The sequence below is a fragment of the Nycticebus coucang genome, chromosome 23 (genome assembly GCF_027406575.1).
Source record: "Nycticebus coucang isolate mNycCou1 chromosome 23, mNycCou1.pri, whole genome shotgun sequence".
In the NCBI taxonomy this organism is placed as follows: domain Eukaryota; kingdom Metazoa; phylum Chordata; class Mammalia; order Primates; family Lorisidae; genus Nycticebus; species Nycticebus coucang.
Window position 1 is genome coordinate 25,479,061 of NC_069802.1, and position 21,929 is coordinate 25,500,989.

Genomic DNA, 21,929 nt, shown 5'->3' on the forward strand with positions numbered 1-21,929 from the left:
TAGTAAATGTCTCTGTGCCTCAGTCGCCTTGTCTGTGTAATGATTCTAATAATAATGGCACTTACCTTATAGGACTGCGGTGAGGTTAACTAAGTTATCCATGGGATGTGCTTGGAATGGAGCCTGGGTCTCACTAAATAACCAGTGTTAGCAATTACTGTTATCTGTTTAGCAATTACTGACCATCTGTTCTGCATCTTGGCCCTACCGCTCACTAGCTGTGTGATTTGGAACACATCAAACCAAACCTCTGGGGTTTTCCTTTTTTTGTTTCCAGTAAAATAAGGTTAGCAATCCCTTCATTGTGGAGTTGTTCAGAGTTACAGGAGATAATGGACACAAAGCATCTTGCTGTCTCTCCCACGCCATTTCTCTTCCATGATAGACTACTGTGTAGACGCTTAAAAAGCCAAATGTAGACAAGGAGAAAGGGAGAAAGGGAGAAAGGATTGGGGGGTGGGGCAGAGGCAGGTGGGGGTAGGGAGTTAGAGGCAGGTCCAGAGACTTTTTCACCATCAAGACCCTTGGGTATGGCCTGACCACAAGCAGACTTTGGCAGATCCTGAGATTCCCAGGTCCCGCTGGGTCTAGGCCTTCTTGGGCCCTTTAAGGAGCAAGCTGAAGCCCAGAGCCATCATCAAGGGGCCTGGGAACTAGGGCCAAGCAGAGGCCTGTCCTGCCTCATTCTCCAAATGGCCAGAGCCACCGGGACTGGGCAGCCACCCTTGACCAAAGCTGCAGACAACTTAAGAAGGTTCAGCGACTTGGACTGCACTGACCCAGAGCTGGGGAGGCCCTACAGTGCACATTCACAGTGGGAAAGATGTCTAGGCCACCCTGCCTTGGCTGCAGACCGACCTGGCAGTCACTCGGGGCTGGTCCCCACTCTGTGATCGGCAGATGAGGCAGGACAGCACCCATAATCACCCACTTCCTAGAGCCAGATTCAAAATGTCAGAACGGATCTCTACCTCCATTCTAACCTTTATCTCCCAGATGTAAGCAGCACCAGCCTGTGGTTGGTCAGGATTAAAAGGCCCTGCCCCCGCTTGCATATTTTGCTGCACTCTTCGTAAGGACAGGTGTCTGTGAGAAGCTGCTCCAGGATGGTCCACACGGGGCCGAGGAGCACAGCTCTGCCTCGGCCCACCTGGGATCTCAGCCTTTCCACCTATGAGTGACGTAAGGAAGCACCCGACCTTTTTCTTGGCCTTTCAAAGTCCCAGGGCTCTTAGAAACACAAGGAGCTTTCCTGCTCCTCCCACCCCTCACTGCGGGTCACTCACAGTCATCTCTCCACCTTTACCACTGGCTCCTTTCTTGGAGACTGTAACAGCCACCCAGACGAGCCCTCCAGAACCCTGGCCCCAGCTCTTACTCCACGCAGCTCCAGGGCCTGCCTTCCCCTGAGGTAGGGCCTGTCTACCTCAGCACCGCTGGAGCAACCACTGCCGACATCCCTTTCCTGGCCATGGCCTCTGCCTTCTCATCCCTGATTCTGCAACTCCACAGCTCTGCCACCTTCCCATCTACTAACTTAGGTCTAGTCACAGCCTGCCCCACTCCCATCCAAACACGCCTTGTCAGCCTCGCCTGCGTGGTGGTTTGACAGACTTCTAGCTGAAATTAAGCCTGACGTGCCAAACCAAGGCCCACAGCAGGGCAGCTGGAGGAAACGACGCCGTCAATGGGACTCGCTTTAAATTTAAACCACAGTCTCCAACAGGGTCTCCGAGCTGCTCGCCTTCTCTGTAAATTCACCCTTCTCTTTCTGGGGCAACTATTTCACAGCTCTCTGGTCCCAATCACTCTCCACCAAGGCCTTATCGCCTCCTTTGCTAGGGAAAAATATCATAGCCACCGCCAAGTGCGGAGCCCCCATCGCGATGGAAGGTAGGCCACGCTCCTCTATGCCTGATCCCCGCAGCGGTTGCTGGGTCTTGGTCTTTTGTCTTGCAAAGGATTTTTCACTATCACATTTCTTCCCCTATAGTGGGTCACTATATTGATGGATAAATATGCCTAACACTATATTGTCTTTTTCAAAGAAAACTCCCTGGGACCATGCCCCCAACACCTTCACCATCTCTGCGCCCCTCACACCAGAATTCTCTACAAGTTGCCTCCACTGCCCGTTCCAACAAGGCTCCTTGTCCCCAACTCTCCCCAAAAGTGCGTATCTGGGTCACCACGATCTGCAGCTTTTTCAAAGCAAACAACCAGTTCTTCATCACTCCCTTGCTCTGCTTCTTGGCAGTATTTGACATACCGACAGACGGCCACTGAACCACTCACTTGGGCGACCTGCCACCTGCCCTTTCACTGCCTTCAGAGGGCCCCACCGCCTGCAGGCCCTCCAGGCAACGGTCTCAGCCGCTTTGCTATCCACACCTGCTGCTCAGTCTGGACTTCACATCCCCAAATACAAGGACTTTATCACGTACATTTCTTTATCCCTCATACTTCTTCCTGGAACAATTTGGCAGGACAAAGGAAGTGTTGGAAAGGAAGGAAGGGGAGCAATGTATGATCAGGGTGACAAAGTACTGCAGTATCATGAAAATGTTGACGATCCTCATTACAGTTGGCTGCTCCTCCAGTTTGGGCTCCTAAACCCCCATTTTACTATCTGAACAGTGGACAGAAATATTTAAAATAAGTGTTCACTCTGCAACAGGAATCAGAATGCAGAAATGAAGGAAAACAGTCCCCGAAGTTTTCAGTTGTAAATTTGATGGTAGGAGGGATGAACAACAAACTTGTCTCATTTTAATGTTTCAAACACAACAAGCTGGTAAACTCAAGTTTCAATTACAGCCATGTCATGGGACAGATTTATCACCCATACAGCTATTCCTACACATTACACCTGTGTCTGGGGGCAGCGAGTTCAGTCTGACTGCACACACCAGAGGAAGGGTGACACTTAGGAACTGTAAAGGCTTATTACCAGCATGGTCCACACATACTCAACTTGGCATCGACCACTTGACTGAACATAATCTTGTTAGGGCTGAAGAGCGGCCCAAAGGGATTCATTTCTACACGCTGCAGTGCATAGAGAGTGAGGATACAATAACGCCCTCATTTAAACAGATTTATAGATGTGTCAGCATTTTGCAGGTGTAATTAGCCACTGGTTAGGGTCATTTTTAAAGAAAAATACATCAATTTTCAGGGCATCTAAGGGAACAGCTTATGAACTTAACCAAAAAATAACCACCTAGCTAGCTGGGCACGGTGACTCACACCTGTAATCCTAGCACTCTGGGAGGCCTAGCCCCGTGGATTGCTTGAGCTTAAGAGTTTGAGACCAGCCTAAGCAAGAGCAAGACCGTGTCTAAAAATAGCCAGGTGCTGTGGCAGGTGCCTGTAGTCCCAGCTTCTAGGGAGGCTGAAACAAGAGGGTCACCTGAGCCCAAGAGTTTGAGGTTGCTGTGAGCTATGATGCCATGGCACTCTACCTGGACAACAAAGTGAGACTCTGTCTCATAAATAAATAAATAACTCAATTTCTAAAAAGCAGGTTTCATAGAAAACAGTTCTCAACCTTAGTGGGAGTTAACAGCTAGATGCTTAAAAATGCTTAAGGGGGGCATCCATGAATTGGCATTTTAAATCACTGGCCCTGGCAACTCTTAAACGCTTAAAAATGCAGCTTAAGGGGGGCATTTAAAAATGCAGTTTAAGGGATGCTTAAAAATGCAACTTAAGGGGGGCATCCATGAATTGGCATTCTTAATCACTGGCCCTGGCAATTCTGAGGTAGTACAGCGTGCTTCTAGAAGTTCTTATTTGTTCAGAACAAGAAAAAAAGTGGAAATTCATTTCCTAGAACCAGTTTTCAAACTGAATATTCCTCATAAGGGATCATTTCTGTGCTAATCTATTCTGTGCTCACATTAAGGTTTTTGTGACCTGGACTTAATACAATCCTAAGTACTATCTGTGTTCAGTGAAAACTAAAAATATGTTGGACAATAAAATGTAAATTCTAGTAAACAGTCTATAGATATTGTTGCAACTTTAAGAGGTATCAAAAAAATTGATTTTCCCCTGGTGAAATCATGCAACTCATGATTTCACTTACAGCATCCTCTGCAAAAAAGCATTTAGCATACATTTGTTTGCTGGACATCTCTCAATAATGCAAAAATATTTAGATTAACTCATACATACACATATAAATTCCCCTAGTTATAGCATCATAAACTCAAGGTTATACCATAATTTTCTTCACATTTGTATTCAAGTGCTGAGAATTAAGAAGATAGAGTGTTTTAGCATTTTTCTGGGGATAAATTTTTATTTGGGGGGGAAAAAGAACAAGAACACAACAACAAAAAACTATGAAGCCAGAGAATTAGACTACTGTCACAATTCTATGAAGTCTGGCAGAAGTGAAACTATTTAAATTTCTAGAACACAATTCATCTTGAAACACAGAATACTGTAAATAGAAAGTGCTAGTTGTAATTAGGTATCTTATGAGTGCCAACAACCCCAACGCTATACGATCACCCTTCACTCAGTGCCCAAACCCCGAGAGAGGCACCCAGGTCCCCCACCACCTGAAGGCCCAGGACCCAGAGTTCCAGCCAGTAACTGTGGCATCCCCAGGATCCTCCATATCCCCTCATTGACTTTCCATTCAAAACTTAATTCAAAACTCAAGTTCAGCATCTGCAGCGCAACGGTCTGTAATAATTAAATTGATTCTGAATTTTAGAAACAAAGTGTCTAGTGGTATAAAAAATTACAGCATACCTCTAAATATACAACAAACCAAATTATTTGCTCTCTATATCTTATTAAAACTTCAAAAAATTCAAGATAATCAATTTACACTTTTTTCTCTTTGATACAATTCCAGTTCTCAAGTACTTGATAAGGACATTAAAAGCAAAATGACAAACCATCTCCCACAATTCAGAATGCGTTGCAGGAATTTATTTAACTCCACACTAAGGGATAGCTCATGCATTCACACAAGGGAGGAGTCTGAGAGTGTCAGTTTCAACTTGTGCCTACTGTGCTAGAAACACAGAAGGCAAGTGCATAAATATCAAAACATCTTTATAACTCCAATGCTGAAGTCACATGGGACAGATTACTAATCTAAAACTCACTGCTTATGGTAAAACTATACATCGTCCTAAGAGCTACAATTACTTGCCCTAAGATCTGTGACCTATTTAAGCTCTTTAAATGCTACATAGTAAATTTGTATAATACCTTCATTCTAATATTTTTTTTGGAGACAGAATCTCACTCTGTCACCTGGGGTAGAGGACCATGGCCTCAGCCTAGCTCATAGCTATCTCAGAATCCTGGGCTCCAGAAATCCTCCTGCCTCTGCCTCCCAAGTAGCTGGGACTACAGGCACATGCTACGATGCTCAGCTAGTTTTTCTATTTTTAGTACAGTCTTGCTTTACTCAGGCTCTTCCCACCACGGCCTCCCTGGGTGCTAGGGTTAGGGCGTGAGCCACCACACCGGGTCCTAGCACACTCATTCTTCTGTGATGTCACCCTGACAATTCACCTTACTTGCTCACAAAAGCTAATCAAAGACATTCTGCACTATCTCATGAACAGTGACCAACCATCACTAAGCATTAATGTAACTGCATTAACTGAGTTTATATGCAAGGCTGCAACCCAGAAGTCGGCCTCCTGAAGACCAACACTGAACACTGTGCTCAGGCACCCGACAGTGGCTTCCGCTCTAAAATCCACATGCAGCAGCTACCTACCTATGAAATAAACAAACGACTGAGCAACCCAGCAGCTTCCCATTCACCTAGCTATATCCTCCTGCCTAAAGATATTTAAAGCTTTGAAAAGTGGTCCTTTATCAGTGAGCCAATATTGGGATTCACATATAAAATGGAAACTCTTCAAAAGTCACATGGGAACACTATTCTACTTTAGGACTGAGCATTAGGAAATCAATAGCAGCTTATCTGCACTAACACTAGATTATGTTTAGTTGATCCATATTTCTCACGTTCCCAAGGAGTCAAAGAAAAAATTACTCTATGTCCTTGAGCAAGTCAAAACAAGGAAGACGACACACCTAAACACCGCTCATTCAAAGAATTTAGAGTCCAAATACAGGAACAAAATGAGAAAACATAATCATGTACCTGTAAAGAAGGGTTTTTGCTATTTAAGTCGTGACAGGATCCACAATAACTCAGTATAATTTATTTTGAAACATAACTTCGAAAGCATCCTGGAGACCTAAAATGAACTTGCAGGGGAAGACAAAATTAGTAATAAATGTTGTCTATGGTTTAAAACTACTAAGTGCATCAAAATTTCCAGTGATGAAGGACTTAAATTTCCAGTGATGAAGGACTTATTAAAATGTAATTTCTTCCTGATATAGGAACAATTTCTGACACCTACATTTTGACAAAAATGAAACTTTATCTTCTCGGTGTGTTTTCTTTAAACACTAGTTCACACAGCATTAAAATGGTATCTCAGCAAAAATCAAGTCTATTATAGAGACTGAATCACTAAGAAAAGATGAAGCAGAGTATGAAAAAATAAAATTTATCATTTATTTCTTTGTTACACAAAGAAAATTACAAGTGGTCTGAGACGTCTTAGTCCTATGTCCTTTATGTCCTAACAACATACACAAAAGTGGCAAACTACGTTACGAGTCTAGCTCGGGGTCAAGTTTTTCCACTTTAATGACTATATCCGGCGCTAAAGCAGCAGCCCCCGCGGGCTGGTTCTCCGCCTCCGGCTCAGACAACACTTCTTCCTTTATCTTTACAGGCTTATTGTTGGTGGCCTCCTCCTCTTCATCTGAAGACTCATCCAGCTCCCACTCGTCATCTATGTCCATTTCAAAGACTCGCACATGGCGGAGATTTGAGCTTAACTATATATAAAAAAAGGCCATATAAGGCATTTAAGAATTAATATCTTAATATATCATATATAAGGAATTAGAACTCAGAAGGCTGAATCAAAAAATGATTTTATAGGCAAATTGTATCCCCAATAACTTATAATAAAATCACTAAACTCAGCCCTCACTTTGAATAAAAGATCTCCACATACAAAAGCAGCAATTTCCTGAGACTGAAATTTAAAATTATTGTTACCTACTTAGGAAGAAGAACAAAAGAACAAAATAGCTAAGGCCACTACGTGATCATAACCAATAGAAGCTACAAATCAAAACTTTATTTATAAATCACGATGAGCATCTGCATTAAGGACCTTATGTGTCACGTATTTGATGAAGGCCCCGCAGAAGCAATGCTGCGTCCCGCTGTATTTCTTAGTTACTGGGCAATCCATACTCACCACACAAGACACTTTTCGAAAACCATTTCCGGCCACATACTGTGCTTTCATACTTTCTAGTAATCTCCAGTGCTTTTCAAAATGCATGGTACGTGTGGGAATAGCACTACACTGTTCATCCAGCCTAAAGAGGGGAAAAAAGGAGACCCAGCAATGAAGAGGGGGAAGTTCTCCATCGAGAAGGTATTGGGGTCAACTATGGGGTTGACTTCTAACTACTGTCCCATTTCCAATACAATTTTTGCAGCCACTGTGTAAATTAATTCCCCAACTTGATCCAGAAAATGCTTCTTGATTTACTAGTAAAGAGACAAAGGGGTCAAAAGAGCTATGAAAGCCAGCATTTTTTTAAAATAAAAAAATAGGATTACCTCCTCTTTTGTAAGATGGACATAAAAAAATTAGGAGTAATTCTGTTCAGCTAACTCCATGTTTTATCTTCAGTAACTAAATAACTATCAGTATCTAATATATCTAAAAATTAGAATCCATAGTGTACATTAAAAAACATTTAACCGGGGGTGGTGCCTGTGACTCAAGGAGTAGGGCACCGGTCCCATATGCCGAAGGTGGCAGGTTCAAACCTAGCCCTGGCCAAAAACCACAAAAAAAAAAAAAAAAAAAAACCATTTAACCGTACAATTAGAAAGACAACTTTGCTAGCTAATGAGTTAGTTACCTTGTAGAGTACGTCCCGGTGAACTGATACTCCGCAGAATCTTCACTGTTGTACACTAACGACAGGGGCAACTGGACCAAGAGTCTGTCTCTCCCTTCACGTCCTCCAGTGTCTCTAAGAACCACTGTTACAGTTTCATCGTCGTAAAACTGTGCATCTAAACAACTGTAGATGCTAGAATTGAAGTAAGTTGTGTGTTATCAAAGATGATCATGACTATGGAGAAAATACTGTACAGATAACATTATACTGGCACCACACAAAAAAAGTTATATTCTACATAACATTTAAAATACACATTACTTTATACTAAAATCACAGTTACCTGTGTATTGATTATTCACAAATGTAAGTAGGCCTTAAAAATAGGTAATTATAAAAAATAATTGTGAATTTGGTTCACACTTCTAGAACACTCTTGACATCGACACCTTACATATAGCTTGAGCAAACAATAGTTAACTAGACTGAAAGGTAAAAACAAAATTTTACACATTAAGACAACACTGAAGATTTTACCATAAAAATACTTTTTCTGTGAGAAAAAAAGAGAGAAAGATCTCACTGTGACTGAGAGAACCTATCTCTGTATAGGTTCTTTCCCCTGCAAAGCCTCAGAGATGACTTAGGTACATTACACTTTAGGATCTTAAGAAAATCCCAGAAGAGAAAACCATCGCCTTCTCTTTTTATTGGGGGGGAAGGGGCTATAACAGGAGTTTCAGCTCTGCAGGCCATATGTGTTCCCTGGAACCACATTACTTTCTTAGCAGACATAGTGCTCAGAAATATATATATTTTATATAAAATATATTATATATGTATTTTGTTGTTGTTGTTTTGCAGTTGTTTAGCTGGCCCAGGCCGGGTTCGAACCCGGCACCCTCGGTGTATATGGCTGGTACTGTTACTACTATGCTATGGGCGCTGAGCCAGTGCTCAGAAATATTAATTACAGAACCATGTTATGTAAACTCCAGCAGGGCAGTAAAGTTCTACATATCACTTATGACTCAATCATTCTCTATGAAGTACAACATATATAAAAAAATCCTGCCCCCTCTGTTGGAAGTGACCAAGCCCTTTTACCCATAAATACCATCATTATAGGAAAGTAGTTATAACTACTTTAGTAGTTATTAGTTAGGACTATTATTAGTTATTAGTTATAACTATTAGTAGTTATAACTACTTTCCTATAATTCTACTTCATAAACACACACACATGACACGTACCAACATTTCATCCAAACAAGAATCAAGACTTACCTTCTTCTGACCTTTTCAGTTGTGGCATATGTAAAGCTCCCAAATTTAATGGCAATTAGTCCATTACTTACAGATCTTGAAGAAAGAAGGGAAGAAAAAGAGACTTTGTGGAAACTGGATAGCCAATAATCTAAACGCTCAAAAGAACACGATTGCCAGTGTTAGTACATTTACCTAAACACCAACTCCCAGACCAAAACACCAGGACTCTTCTCTAGAATACTGACAACTAATTTAAATGCCTAGACGGATAAACCAACTTGGTATAAAAGCTTAGTCTGCTATGTTGCTTAGAAAGAAAAAAATCTTACAGTCACGAAAATAACTAGACACCTTAATTAAGGACATCTGGAATAGAAATAACCAAATTATTTCTCTTCTGCTACATCTTGGTCTTAAAAAATTTCCTTTCAAATTCAGATTTAAAACCATTTTTAAAATACCAATGGCATTCTAAATATCCTATCTTTCAGAAATTTACTTTGATTGAATTGTCAAAATGAGCCTGCTAGGCAAGGCTTCTTATTTAAAGAAATACATACTTAACACAAGGTAAAAACCCCTTCTGCTCAGCGCCCATATAGCACAGTGGTTACGGTGCCGGCCACATGCACCAAGGGTGGTGGGTTCGAACCCAGCCCTGGCCTGCTAAACGACAACTACAACCAAAAAATAGCCGGGCTTTGTGGTGGGCGCCTGTAGTCCCAGCTACTTGGGAGGCTGAGGCAAGAGAAATCACTTAAGCCCAAAAGTGTGAGGTTGCTGTGAGCTGGGATGACACAGCACTCTACCGAGGGAGACATAGTGGGACTGTCTCCAAAGCAAAAACAAACAAAAAGAAAAAAACCAAACAACTACAAGAAAAAAACCCTTCTATAAGGTTCCCACTAGTATAGTTTTCAGCTTCTAAAAGTTCCTAAGATATAATATAATCTTGAGTTTTCTGTCATATTTTTCCGAACCCTAAAAATAATCCTGTATACAAAAACTATATACCAATACCAAATTAAAGAATCTAGAATAAGAAAGGATCATATAGCTTCCAAATTAATGTTATCATCCCAATGACCTGAAAACCAAAACAGAACAGTGAAATGACAAACCTAAGGTGATTAGGTAGCTTAAGTAAAACCTAAAATATTGGAAAGAAAGCTAGAGGTTTTGCTATTAAAAATAATAAAATCTTGTCTATTTGATTCAAACTTCGGATTAATACTTACTGAGAAATATCAGTATGTCTCCTTAAGATGCACATTTTATAAAGTGAATCTTCTAAAATAGTAAAAAGAAGGTAATGCAGATTTGAAGTTTTATTATTCCACCTAAGGAAAAAAATGTCATAATTTTTTTTGATATAGAACAACATAGAACAAAATTATACTGCTCACACAATACAGGAAAGAAACACACACTTACAGAAAAGGAAATTTCAATAGTCTACGTGTAGAGTCTTCACTGAAACAAAAGAGGAGAAAAGGTGAGAAAAATTTAAATTGGCTGCTGAATTATACCACCCAATGGAGAAACAGAATTACCTTCTAGTATCTCTATATAATGGAATGCAGATTGCTTGATTCATTGATTTTCCAATTACATCCTAGATGGGATTTAAAAATATAATTAGAGTATTTATATGTACAAAGATAGTCTACATAAAGTGATCAATCATCACTGCCTAAGTGTAGTAAAAAAATCATCTGTATCACCAAACCTGACACACAAGAAACTTTAATGACAATTATAGCATAAGGAAGAGAGAAAAAGTTGCACTCAAAAGGACCTTGGAGCTAAGCCCACTGGAGGTTAAAGACCACCTCCCTCTCCTCTCACAGCAGACGCTCATTCACACTCTTGCGTAGTAAAGAGGAGCTACAGCAGGTCTGTAACTAAGACCATTTCCAAAGAATTTGTTCTGGGAGAAAATAATTCACAACACCAAGGCTTTCAATAATGTCATATTTTAAAAAATGTATATAAGAAACTAACAAGATGACATATTAGGCTGAACCATATGAAACTGCTATTTTTATAACTCAAAAACAGGTGAATACCAGCATTTTCATACAGTTCATTGTTATAACTGAGATCACTCATGTAATAAGTGAGACATACTGTCTAACAGATACTGCTCCTACACAAAGACATGCATTTCCTTCAGACTTACTGCTGGTTTTTGCAAACACTGATCAATGATGTTTTCCATCCGTCTTTTCACAAAATGCAATGATTTTCGAGGATAATAAGGAAACAGCAAAGGACTGTCTGGTTCAAACAAAAACAGAAACAGAAACAAAAAGCTATAGCAAACCGATGATTGGGAGGAAATCATCTGTTAAGAGCCAGCCTGCACAGTGTGCCTCATGGTGGAATTCTCCCTGGCCACTTCTTGGCGTTTTCACACAATCTCATTCAAAATGACCACAGCCTTTGCCCTTCATCACCCCCACTGAAGGCCTGCTAAAAACAACCCAATTAGTACACACTTAGTTCCACCAAAATTCAACTGTATGTTTCTGCTGGCCATGAGAAGAAGGAATGGCTTTGAGAACCGTAGCTAGAGAATGAAATAAAGCTCCTCCTTCTCTACTCTTTGCCACAGTGAAATGACAACAGCAGTCCCGTTTGTTTTGTAAGTCTCTAAAACAAGAGACGAGAAACTAACTCCATGTAAATAAGCTATTTTATAAAACTCTACTTTATCAGGAACAATTATACACCCTCTGTATAATTTAGCATCTATAGACATCTACTTATACCAGGTTCTTTTTATATCTGCTATTTCTATTGCTTACAACAGCCACACAAAAAAGACTTCAGTCTTTTCTAATTTACAGACTGAAAGAAAAACAAAGCTTAGTAGGTTTAGGCAACTGACCAGTGTGAAAATGACTAAGCACCTAGCTCTACGATTCAGCCCTAAGTCTGGCACTAAAGTCCATCTTCTTCCGCTGTGCTCTGTAGGCCTCCCTTACACAAGGCTATGTTGAATAAAATGAATTCTAATCATGTCAACATTTTATGCTCTGAACAGGTGAGAGAGATGCCTGTCTGTCCTCAGTACCTAGAGGGGAGCTCCTAAAACCCTCGGCATTTCCTGAGTGATAAGGGTGACAGAAGCAGCTTTTGTTTTAATGGGGTGATTCCTGGCCAACTCCTAGATAGCTTCAGGAGGAGCTAGTCACCAGAAAGACCACGGCTTGATTAGAAGTTTGCAACTTCCGGCTTTACCCCCAACCTCCAAGGTGGGAAAGGACCTGGAGGTTGAGCCCAACCACCACGGCCAATGATTTTATCAACCATGTCTATGTCAAGGGACCCCCATAAATACCCCACATCAATGGGGTTCAGACGTCTTCTTGGCTGGTGAACAGCTGAGGTGCTGGGAGGACATGGGAGCTCTGCGTCTTCCCTTCCTTAACACTTTGCTTCTATTGCTGCTCCTGAGTTATAAAACAGTAAACTGTTTCCTGGAGTTTTATGAGCTATTCTAACAAATTATCCAACATGATGTGGGGAAGGTTGTGGGAACCCTGGGCCTTATAAAGTGTAGTGACCTGGGAGCCTGACACTGGAGAGTGAAGTCTGACGTCCTAAGACCGGAGGCAGAACTGGCTGGTGTGAGGAGGGGAAATGGCTCTCATTTTGTATGAAAAGCACTGAGTAAAACATCTCCGATGCAACACACTGTGTGCACAGTGCCAGGCCTATTCCAAGTGCTAGATTAACTTATTCTGCACAACGGCTTTCTGAGGGAGGTGTTATTATCATCTTCATTTTACAGATGAGAAAACTGGAGCATGGAGATGTCAGACAACTTGCCCCCCCCCAAACTGCTACTAAAGCAAGACTCCAATCCAGGAATCCAGTGTCCCCAGCACTGACCGCTACCCATCAAGTAAGACTGGCTCTCTCATGTGCCCTAAAGAAGGACACTTGATTTTTGCCAAGTATTACAGAAAAAGATTCACTGATGTTTCCCCAACAGTTCTATAATGACAGCTGGTATTATTTCATACCAGACTAAGAAACTGGGAAATTAATGGACTTGTCCAAACTCCCCACTAGCAAAACCTTGAGCACTTAAGAAATGGAGTTAATCTGAAGTACACGTGGTTAAACATTAGTTCTGTAGCTAAGAGCAGACCTTTCTTATTCAGACGTATAAGATGGGGGGAGGAGGACCCATTTTCAGCACAACAAACCAAAGTTCCCAGGATCAATATTAGCCAATACAGACACAAGGTTGAGGCACCAATGCTCCTGACACACCACTGCCACCAGCCCTCCCCTTTCCTTTTGCATTTCAATTAAATACAGTAAATGAGTAGAGTCGGCTGTACCTTTATTCTTCCTCCATTCAATAGCTAACTTACATCAATGAATCTCTCTAGTGGTCTTAAGTCTTTTGAGCAATACAAAATATGCCCTGCTCGGAAAAAGAAGTTGGACTTCTAAGGTTCAAACAAAAAAGCCATAAGCAAAGTTCCAGGCATCAAAGAATTCTCTCCCTCATTCCTTCAGTCAGTCATTCATATAAGCAATAACCAAAAATAAGTGGCAGAGATCACTACAGATTGCATATCCCTTATTCAAAATATTCAGGACCAAAAGCATTTTGGACTTTTTCTGATTTTGGAATATTCATCCATATATGATGTATGCACCTTGGGAGTGGGACACAAAATTCGTTTATATTTCATATACATCTTCTCATAGCCTGAAGGTATTTTTATACAATGTTTTTAATAACAATAATAAAAGTTTTTGATGGTGTTATGACTTGGGACTGGTCACCTGAGGTCAGGCGTGCAATTTTCTACTGTGGCATCATGTCGGCACTCCAAAAGTTTTAGATCTTGGAGCATTTCAAATTTCCAAATTAAGAGGCTCAACCGGTACTGAGTCTACTGAGGCTCTGACGTGAACAGAATCCCAGTTGCATCACTCACCAGCCCATGCAACCCTGGGTCTTCTCTACCCTGTTTCCTCATTGGTAAGTGAAGAGACGCCTGCCCCACAGGTTCTCGCAAGGATTAAAGGAGCACCACGCATGTATGGCAGAATAAGAACTGCATAAAAGTTAACTAGCTATCACTCTAAGAACTGAAGAAACTGCTAATCTGTAGTCACATTTTGTTCTTGGAAAAAAAAAAGCAAAGAAACACCTGTCTTAAAAATATTCTCATCTAAAATGGTGAGTTTTGACATATTTAAAGGTTGCTATTATGTGCTGCATCACTAACAATGTGAAATAATTTTTACTTTATTATTAACATTGTGAAGTCTCAGACAATGAAAGGTATAACGAGTACACATACAAAAAAACCGCAACCTCAGAAGAACAGGGTTGAGCCTCAGTGTCTTTCAGGTGTTAATAAACTGGAATTGGCAAACAGACCTCTCTCACTAGTTAGCTCTATAGCTTTCCCTCAACACTATTTTATAGAGTATAAAACAGATAATACAAGAATACTTAAGAATCTTATTACTACACAATGTCAAAGCAATTTCTATCATGGTAATGTTATATAAGATTGGTTATTTTACTGTTTCTCTAACCAAACACAATGGACACAAAAAATAAGTCTAGTGAACTTAGATAAGTGTTCAAACTGTTAGTGATCTACTCAAGACCTGGTCTCAAGGAAATATAAACATGATCAAAGTCTACTTTGTTCAGGAAATACCTTTAAGGTGGCTGCTATTTTGAAGAAAGTCATACCACTGGTTTCCCTCTGTGTTAGGGGGCGACACAAGATCATCATCTTCATCTTTCAAGTACTGAAAATACAGAATTAAAAACTTAAATTTAGTAAAATAATCAGACTATAAAAACTGTTTATATTTAACATTTTTCTATTTAATAAGTTATTTTGTTCTATTCTGAAGCTCTTGATATGACTATTGTTCTGAGTGACCAAAAATTTGCTAAATGCCAAGCATCTGAACAAAATGAAAACTACCAAAAGACTACCACGTTGTAGATGTAGAGACCACAGTTCCAACTCTGTGCTTCACTTTCACAAACATACTTTTAAGTCAGACATTAATTTTACAAGCATCAGCTGTTAATATACTCTACGGAAGCTATTCTCCAAATTGGTCTGCAGACCCCTGGAAGTCCCCAAGATGCTACGAGGGATCCACAGGTCAGTTCTAGGTTTATAACAACACCAAGGTGTTACTTGCCCCTTTCACTGTGTTGACATTTGCACTGATGGTGGGGAAAACTGCTGGTGCCTTTGCCAAGAGTAAAGGTACTGGTTCCAAATCACACGAGTCATTGTATTTTGTTTTGTTCTGTTTTGTTGGCTACATACTCAAAGTACCATTGATCTTTAATGAAGGTATTAAATTAGTAATTTTATTAACTCTCAACCCTTGAGTACAAATCTTTAATATTCTGGGCAACATAACAGAGGTGCATACTAAAGTACAATGGTTATCTTAAGGAAAAAGCACTTATGAAACTCAGTTATAAAGACATGCACTTTTTTAAAAATGGAATTACATTTTTACTTGAAAGAATGACTGGCAAATTATGATTATTGACAGATTCTTTTTGAAAATAAAGTAACCCTGTCATTTTGACCAAAACACTGCAGTTATTTGTTGGCAATGATAAAATTTAAAAGCAAAAATTAAAATTTGGGAAGCATGAATCCTATGTACTCAATTTTAATATGAGGACAATTAATGACAAGGTTATGGGGGGGGGAAGCAGAAAGAGGGACGGAGGGAAGGGGGTGGGGCCTTGGTGTGTGTCACACTTTATGGGGGCAAGACATGATTGCAAGAAGGACTTTACCTAACAATTGCAATCAGTGTAACCTGGCTTATTGTACCCTCAATGAATCCCCAACAATAAAAAAATAAATAAATAATTAAAATTTGGTAAACCTGCGTCTGCACTGTGACCTTGACGGCATGTTTTATGACGTGTTATGACTTTTCTGATTAGACCAGTGATGATACTAACGCAACCCGGGCTTTGATTAGTATGTGATGGAAGGCAGCAGCATTCACAAGAGCTGCAGGACTCAGAGAACCAGTACATACAGCTCAGACTGCCTGAGCTCAGGAGTTCAAGACAAGCATGAGCAAGACCCCCATCTCTAAAAATAGCCAGGCATAGTAGTGTGTACCTATAGTCCCAGCTACTTGGGAGGCTGAAGCAGGAGGACTGCTCAATCCCAAGAGAGGTTGCTGTGAGCTATGATGCTATGGCATTTTACCCAGGGTGAAGAGTAAGACTTTATCTCAAAAAAATAAATAAATAAAGTGTGTGTGGGGGGAGTTTTGGCGCCTGTGGCTCAAAGGAGTAGGGCCCTGGCCCAAATACCGTAGGTGGTAGGTTCAAACCCAGCCCTGGCCAAAAAGTGCAAAAAAAAAAAAAAAAAATGAAGTAAGGGTAGTAATACCTAAATTTAGCCCAAAGGCCATACATACCTGACCAACTTTTTCAACATTAAAGTATTTTCCTTTCCGATCATAAAGGTCTGGAGCCTAGAAAGAATTAACATAGTTTAACTCTAAAGTCAACTCACAAAAGACAAACTCTTAAATTTAAACCATAACTTTATTTTTGAAGAGAGCTGCTAGTGACAGTTACCTGTTTATGCATTGTAAAACACAAATAAAAGTTCAATTTATAGATTTTATGCTCACTAAGTACTACCATTAATTAGTTCAAGTTCTTCAGCAGTTTAAAAAAAGTAATGGCAAAGGACCTCAATTGTGTTAAATTTAATTCATTCTTATTATTACCCACGTTTACTGCAACCACTTTCAAAAATGTGCAGTATAGGGCGGTGCCTGTGGCTCGAAGGAGTAGGGTGCTGGCCCCATGTGCCAGAGGTGGTGGGTTCAAACCCAGCCCAGGCCAAACACAGCAAAAAAAAAAAAAAAATGTGCAGTATAGAAATACCGATTTCTTACCTCATTGAAATGTTCAGTAAGAAATTCGGCAACAAATGTGATATCTTTCTGAGTCATCTATCAACAACAAAAGAAAATAAATCAAAATAAAGGAACATTTCCCCCATAAAAGAAATACTCTGTAACAATAAATGTGAGCTTTTTACTATCTACTAAAAGTCATGGGAAAATAGTTCTATCAAAGAAATTTAGATTATGCAACTATGAAATACGAACTCTTAGGATTCTGGGAAGAATGTAATTAAACATTTAAACTCAATTTCTAATCAGCTAATCCTATGGCTACAGAACCCCTTATGGCCTATGTGGCTGGTTGTTTATTATTTTAGGACCTGTATGCCATGGTCCCTCCTTTGGGAAGGAAATCTGTCAGCCTAGACAGGTAGCCTCACAGCCTCGTCAAAAGCTGCCCGTGAACAGCCCTGTTGGTTTCAGTGTCGGCCTCTCCCTGCTTCTGACAATGACCTTGCCTTCACCCTGCTCCAATTCTTTAGCTCTCAAAAGATTACACATTAAGGTCTCTCCTAATAATTAGCAATTCTAAAGAAGATTCTTAATCTTCTAAAATAATGCTAACAGTGATGTCAGAAAAACTATTGTGAAACTTCCCTGCTTTGCAAGGCCAGTCACCCATACTGCAAAAGTTCTACTTGGCACAAAAGGTGTACAAAGTGAAGGATCTCTTACTCATCCCGCACACACAGGCTAATTCTAATGTTCTCCACTCTTTCGGGCTGAAAATTACCTAATCTACTTGAACAGTTTGGGAAGGGGTGAGAAGTGGGGCCCAGAAATCAAATGGGAATTCTGCCTTCTTCTCTAAGATCTCCCTGGAAGAAGATTCCATTGCCACTTGTCACTACAGTTAGAAAGAAATTTGCTTACCAGAAAATCAGCACACGTACTGCTATGTAAGTACTTGACTTCCAAAGAAACCAATGCATTTAAGATTTAGGGAAATCAAAGTAAGAAATACAATAAGGTTGCTACCTTACATAGATTATAAAACCTTATCCAAACATGAAATTTATAAATTTAGATAGTCATGATAAAGGTATCCATGAGATGAAAAACTACAAAACTGCCAATTAAAAAATAAAAAGGCTTAAAAGATCTAATGTTTACAGCCTAACATCCTGTTAACTAGTACCTGACTAAGAGTTCCAAGATGACCTCAGCCAGGACAATTATCAACACATCATAAAAATCCACCACTACGAACTACCTTGTTTAGCTCAGGAAGCACGTGGTCTTCTGTCATCCTCAACATTGCTGGAGATAAAAAGTTAAAAAACTATCTTTAAAACATAAAATATAAGTTTAATTACAAATACATTTCAAATGTGTTTCACTGGACTAAATCTTCTATTTTAAACAGCTTCTCTTCATTTAGCAAAACTTTTCTTCCAAAAGCCAAAAGGTGAAGGCTGGGTGTGGTGGCTCACACCTGTAATCCCAGTACTCTGGAAAGCCGAGGCAGGCAGATGGCCTGAATTCACAGGTTTAAGACTGGTCTGAGCTAGAGCAAGACCCAGTCTATAAAAATAACCTGATGTTGTGGCAGGCGCCTGTAGTCCCAGGTACTTGGGAGGCTGAGGCAAGAGAATCACTTGAGCCCAAGAGTTTGAGGTTGCTGTGAGCTATGACCCCATGGCACTCTACCAGGGAGCAACAAACTGAGACTCAGTCTCAAAAAAATAAAAATAAATAAATAAAACCAAAGGGTGAAGAATTTAAATTTGAATTATATTTTCAGGTTGAAAACTGTTGGTCTAACAATGCTATTGTTTTTGTTTTGCTTTTTTGAGACAGTTTGACTCTGTCACCTTGAATACAGTGCCATGGCATCTGTAGCTCACAGCTTAAGAGATCTTCCTGCTTCAACCTCCCAAGTAGCTGGGAATACAGGCGCCTACCACCACGCCTGGCTCGTTCTTCTATTTATAGTAGAGACGGGTCTCACTGTTGCTCATGCTAGTCCTAAACTCCTGTGCTTAAGCAATTCACCTGCCTCAGCCTCCCCGAGTGCTGGGATTACAGGTGTGAGCCACCGTACCCAGCCTGATCGTTCTAAACTATTAACTTTTCTTCTTCTTCCTCAATTTGATCCATTGCTACTCAGGACAAACACATCTAACTGCTGCTATTCTTTCCTCCAAAGACTTACGATACCAAAGGAACGTTAACGTCCCTTGGCCTTTTTTTCTGCATGAAGACATTTGCACTAAGATTGACATGTATGTATCCACACTGACATTTACATATTTGTCTCTGATCTAGCACGTGTGGTCGGCTCTTTCTATCCTTGCGCAGGGTTGCCCCAGGGGTACTGTGTTTCTTCTGTCACATTCACCTGACTCGAGACTAAGGCTGTCACATGTGCTTCCACATGGTGTTTGAACACAATTGTTTGTTCAGTAAAAAACATGTCAGAAGTACCCTGGCAAATATAGATTATTTTAGAAACTGTTTTTCATTAATTCAAACTTCTAAATTATCTTAAAAAGGAGCCAAAATTTAGTTCCACTCATTCATATCCATCCAAAAAGAAACTGAGCATACTTCAGGCCCTAGGGATACATGAGCATAAAAGAAGTCCCTGCCTTTATGGGGATTACACTTTACAAAACAGAAAACCAGGTTATGGAGCTACTGGTGGCAGGGCCAGGATTACACTAGGCCTTAGGTCTCCAGTTCTCCAAACCAGTATACTTTTTATAATGTTCTGGTCAAATTATAAAGGTTCAGCAGTAATTCATTTTTCTTCTATTCCCGATTCTTACTATAATTAGGACATACAATCGTAGAAACTTTAGCCAGGTGTGGGGGAGCACATCTGTAGGAGGCTACTGAGGAGGCTGAGGCAGGAGGACCTCTTAAGCCCAGGAGTTTGAGATTGCAGTGAGCTACAATGACTCCACTATTCTCTAGTTAGGTGATACAGTCAAACTGTCTTGAAAAAAAAAGAAAAGAAAAATTTTTTTTTTTTTTGTAGAGACAGTGTCTCACTGTACCGCCCTCGGGTAGAGTGCCATGGCGTCACACGGCTCACAGCAACCTCTAACTCTTGGGCTTACGCGATTCTCCTGCCTCAGCCTCCTGAGCAGCTGGGACTACAGGCGCCCGCCACAACGCCCGGCTATTTTTTTGTTGCAGTTTGGCTGGGGCTGGGTTTGAACCCGCCACCCTCGGCATATGGGGCCGGCACCCTACTCACTGAACCACAGGCGCTGCCCAGAAACAAAATTTTTTAAAAAGCAAATATAGGCCAGGTGCAGTGGTTCATGTCTGTAATCCTAAAACTTTAGGGAGGGCTACGACGGGAGGATCACTTAAGTCCAGGAGTTTGGGGTTGCAGTGAGCTATGATAATGCCACTACAATCTAGCCCAGGCAACAGGCAAGATCCTTTCTCAAAAAAAAGGGTTCAGTGCCTGTGGCTCAAGCAGCTAACACGCCAGCCACATACACCTGAGCTGGTGGGTTCGAATCCAGCCCAGGCTTGCCAAACACAATGACAGCTGCAACCAAAAAATAGCCAGGTGCTGTGGCAGGCTCCTGCAGTCCCAGCTACTTGGGAGGCAGGGGCAGGAGAATCACTTGAGTCCAGGAGTTGGAGGTTGCTGTGAGCTGTGATGCCACAGCACTCTACCCAGGGCGACAGCTTGAGGCTCTGTCTCAAAAAAAAGGCCGTGCCTGTGGCTCAAAGGGATAGGGCACCGGTCCCATATGCCGGAGGAGGCAGGTTCAAACCCAACCCCAGCCAAAAACTGCAAAAAAGGAACAAACAAATAAATAAATAAATAATATTAAAAAATAAAAACTGCCTCAATTGCCCTCCAATAAATGTAAATAAAACCAACTACTTCTGTCAAAGAAAATGATTTCTAAGGTCTCAGTTTTAATATTGTGATTTATTCTGATCATTAATAATAATGTGGATCTTAATAATAATGTGGCTGATAAACACTCTGGTTCCTCATTATGGCTACACTGGTACAGTTTTCAGAAAAATATAAAAATTTTTTTTTTTTTTTTTTTCGGCCGGGGCTGGGTTTGAACCCACCACCTCCGGCATATGGGACCGGCGCCCTACTCCTTGAGCCACAGGTGCCGCCCGAAAAATATAAAAATTTTTAAGTATCAACATCTGCAGATCACATTCAGTTTTTAAATAAAAGCAATTACATTAGGCTAAAAATATGAAGTCTACTTTTATAATATTAAAATTGAAGATATGAGCATTTGTTAAAAAAAGTTAGAACATTACATTGCAGGTAATTTACTTTCTATTTCCTCTTCAGGAATTTTAACAACTATGAGACAAATTCCATTTGCACTAAATTTTGCACATGAGTTGGAGGGAAGTGTATTTTGGATTCTTTTTAAGGATTTGGAGAGGTTTCAAAAACAGCAGTATAAACAGACCCAAATAAAATATGCGTACACTGCAGCGTGAATACGAAAACATTTCTTATCAAGTCAATAAGTACTTGTTAACTACCTTCCCAAACACAAAGACGCTGCGCAGATGGAAGAATGATCACGAGTGGTCTGCACTGTTCTTAGCTAGGGCATTACTGCTTAAGAGCAGTGAAACGGACATGTGCTATTTCTATGCTGCTATAACCGTGTGTGGCTACAGAGAATCTCAAATGTGACCAGTATGAATAAGGAACCAAATACATAACTTTTTATCATTTAAAGCTACTT

General features: G+C 40.5%; 1 protein-coding gene across 3 annotated transcripts in view; it reads right to left on the minus strand.

The window, feature by feature from the left end:
- Nucleotides 1-6,557: 6,557 nt before the first annotated feature.
- Nucleotides 6,558-21,929, minus strand: part of ANAPC4 (anaphase promoting complex subunit 4) — a 37,065-nt gene continuing 21,693 nt past the window's right edge. For 2 of the 3 annotated variants that reach the window (XM_053577759.1, XM_053577758.1), the window contains 12 exons: nucleotides 18,440-18,489; nucleotides 17,218-17,274; nucleotides 16,729-16,785; nucleotides 14,967-15,060; nucleotides 11,444-11,541; nucleotides 10,815-10,876; nucleotides 10,696-10,734; nucleotides 10,500-10,601; nucleotides 9,280-9,354; nucleotides 8,011-8,184; nucleotides 7,332-7,455; nucleotides 6,558-6,900 (listed from right to left, as the gene is read on the minus strand). In XM_053577759.1, coding sequence (XP_053433734.1) covers nucleotides 6,670-6,900; nucleotides 7,332-7,455; nucleotides 8,011-8,184; nucleotides 9,280-9,354; nucleotides 10,500-10,601; nucleotides 10,696-10,734; nucleotides 10,815-10,876; nucleotides 11,444-11,541; nucleotides 14,967-15,060; nucleotides 16,729-16,785; nucleotides 17,218-17,274; nucleotides 18,440-18,489 — 1,163 coding nt within the window. In that variant the 3' untranslated portion in view covers nucleotides 6,558-6,669. The remainder of the gene's footprint in view (nucleotides 6,901-7,331; nucleotides 7,456-8,010; nucleotides 8,185-9,279; nucleotides 9,355-10,499; nucleotides 10,602-10,695; nucleotides 10,735-10,814; nucleotides 10,877-11,443; nucleotides 11,542-14,966; nucleotides 15,061-16,728; nucleotides 16,786-17,217; nucleotides 17,275-18,439; nucleotides 18,490-21,929) is intronic. The other variant, XM_053577760.1, reaches the window with a different exon arrangement.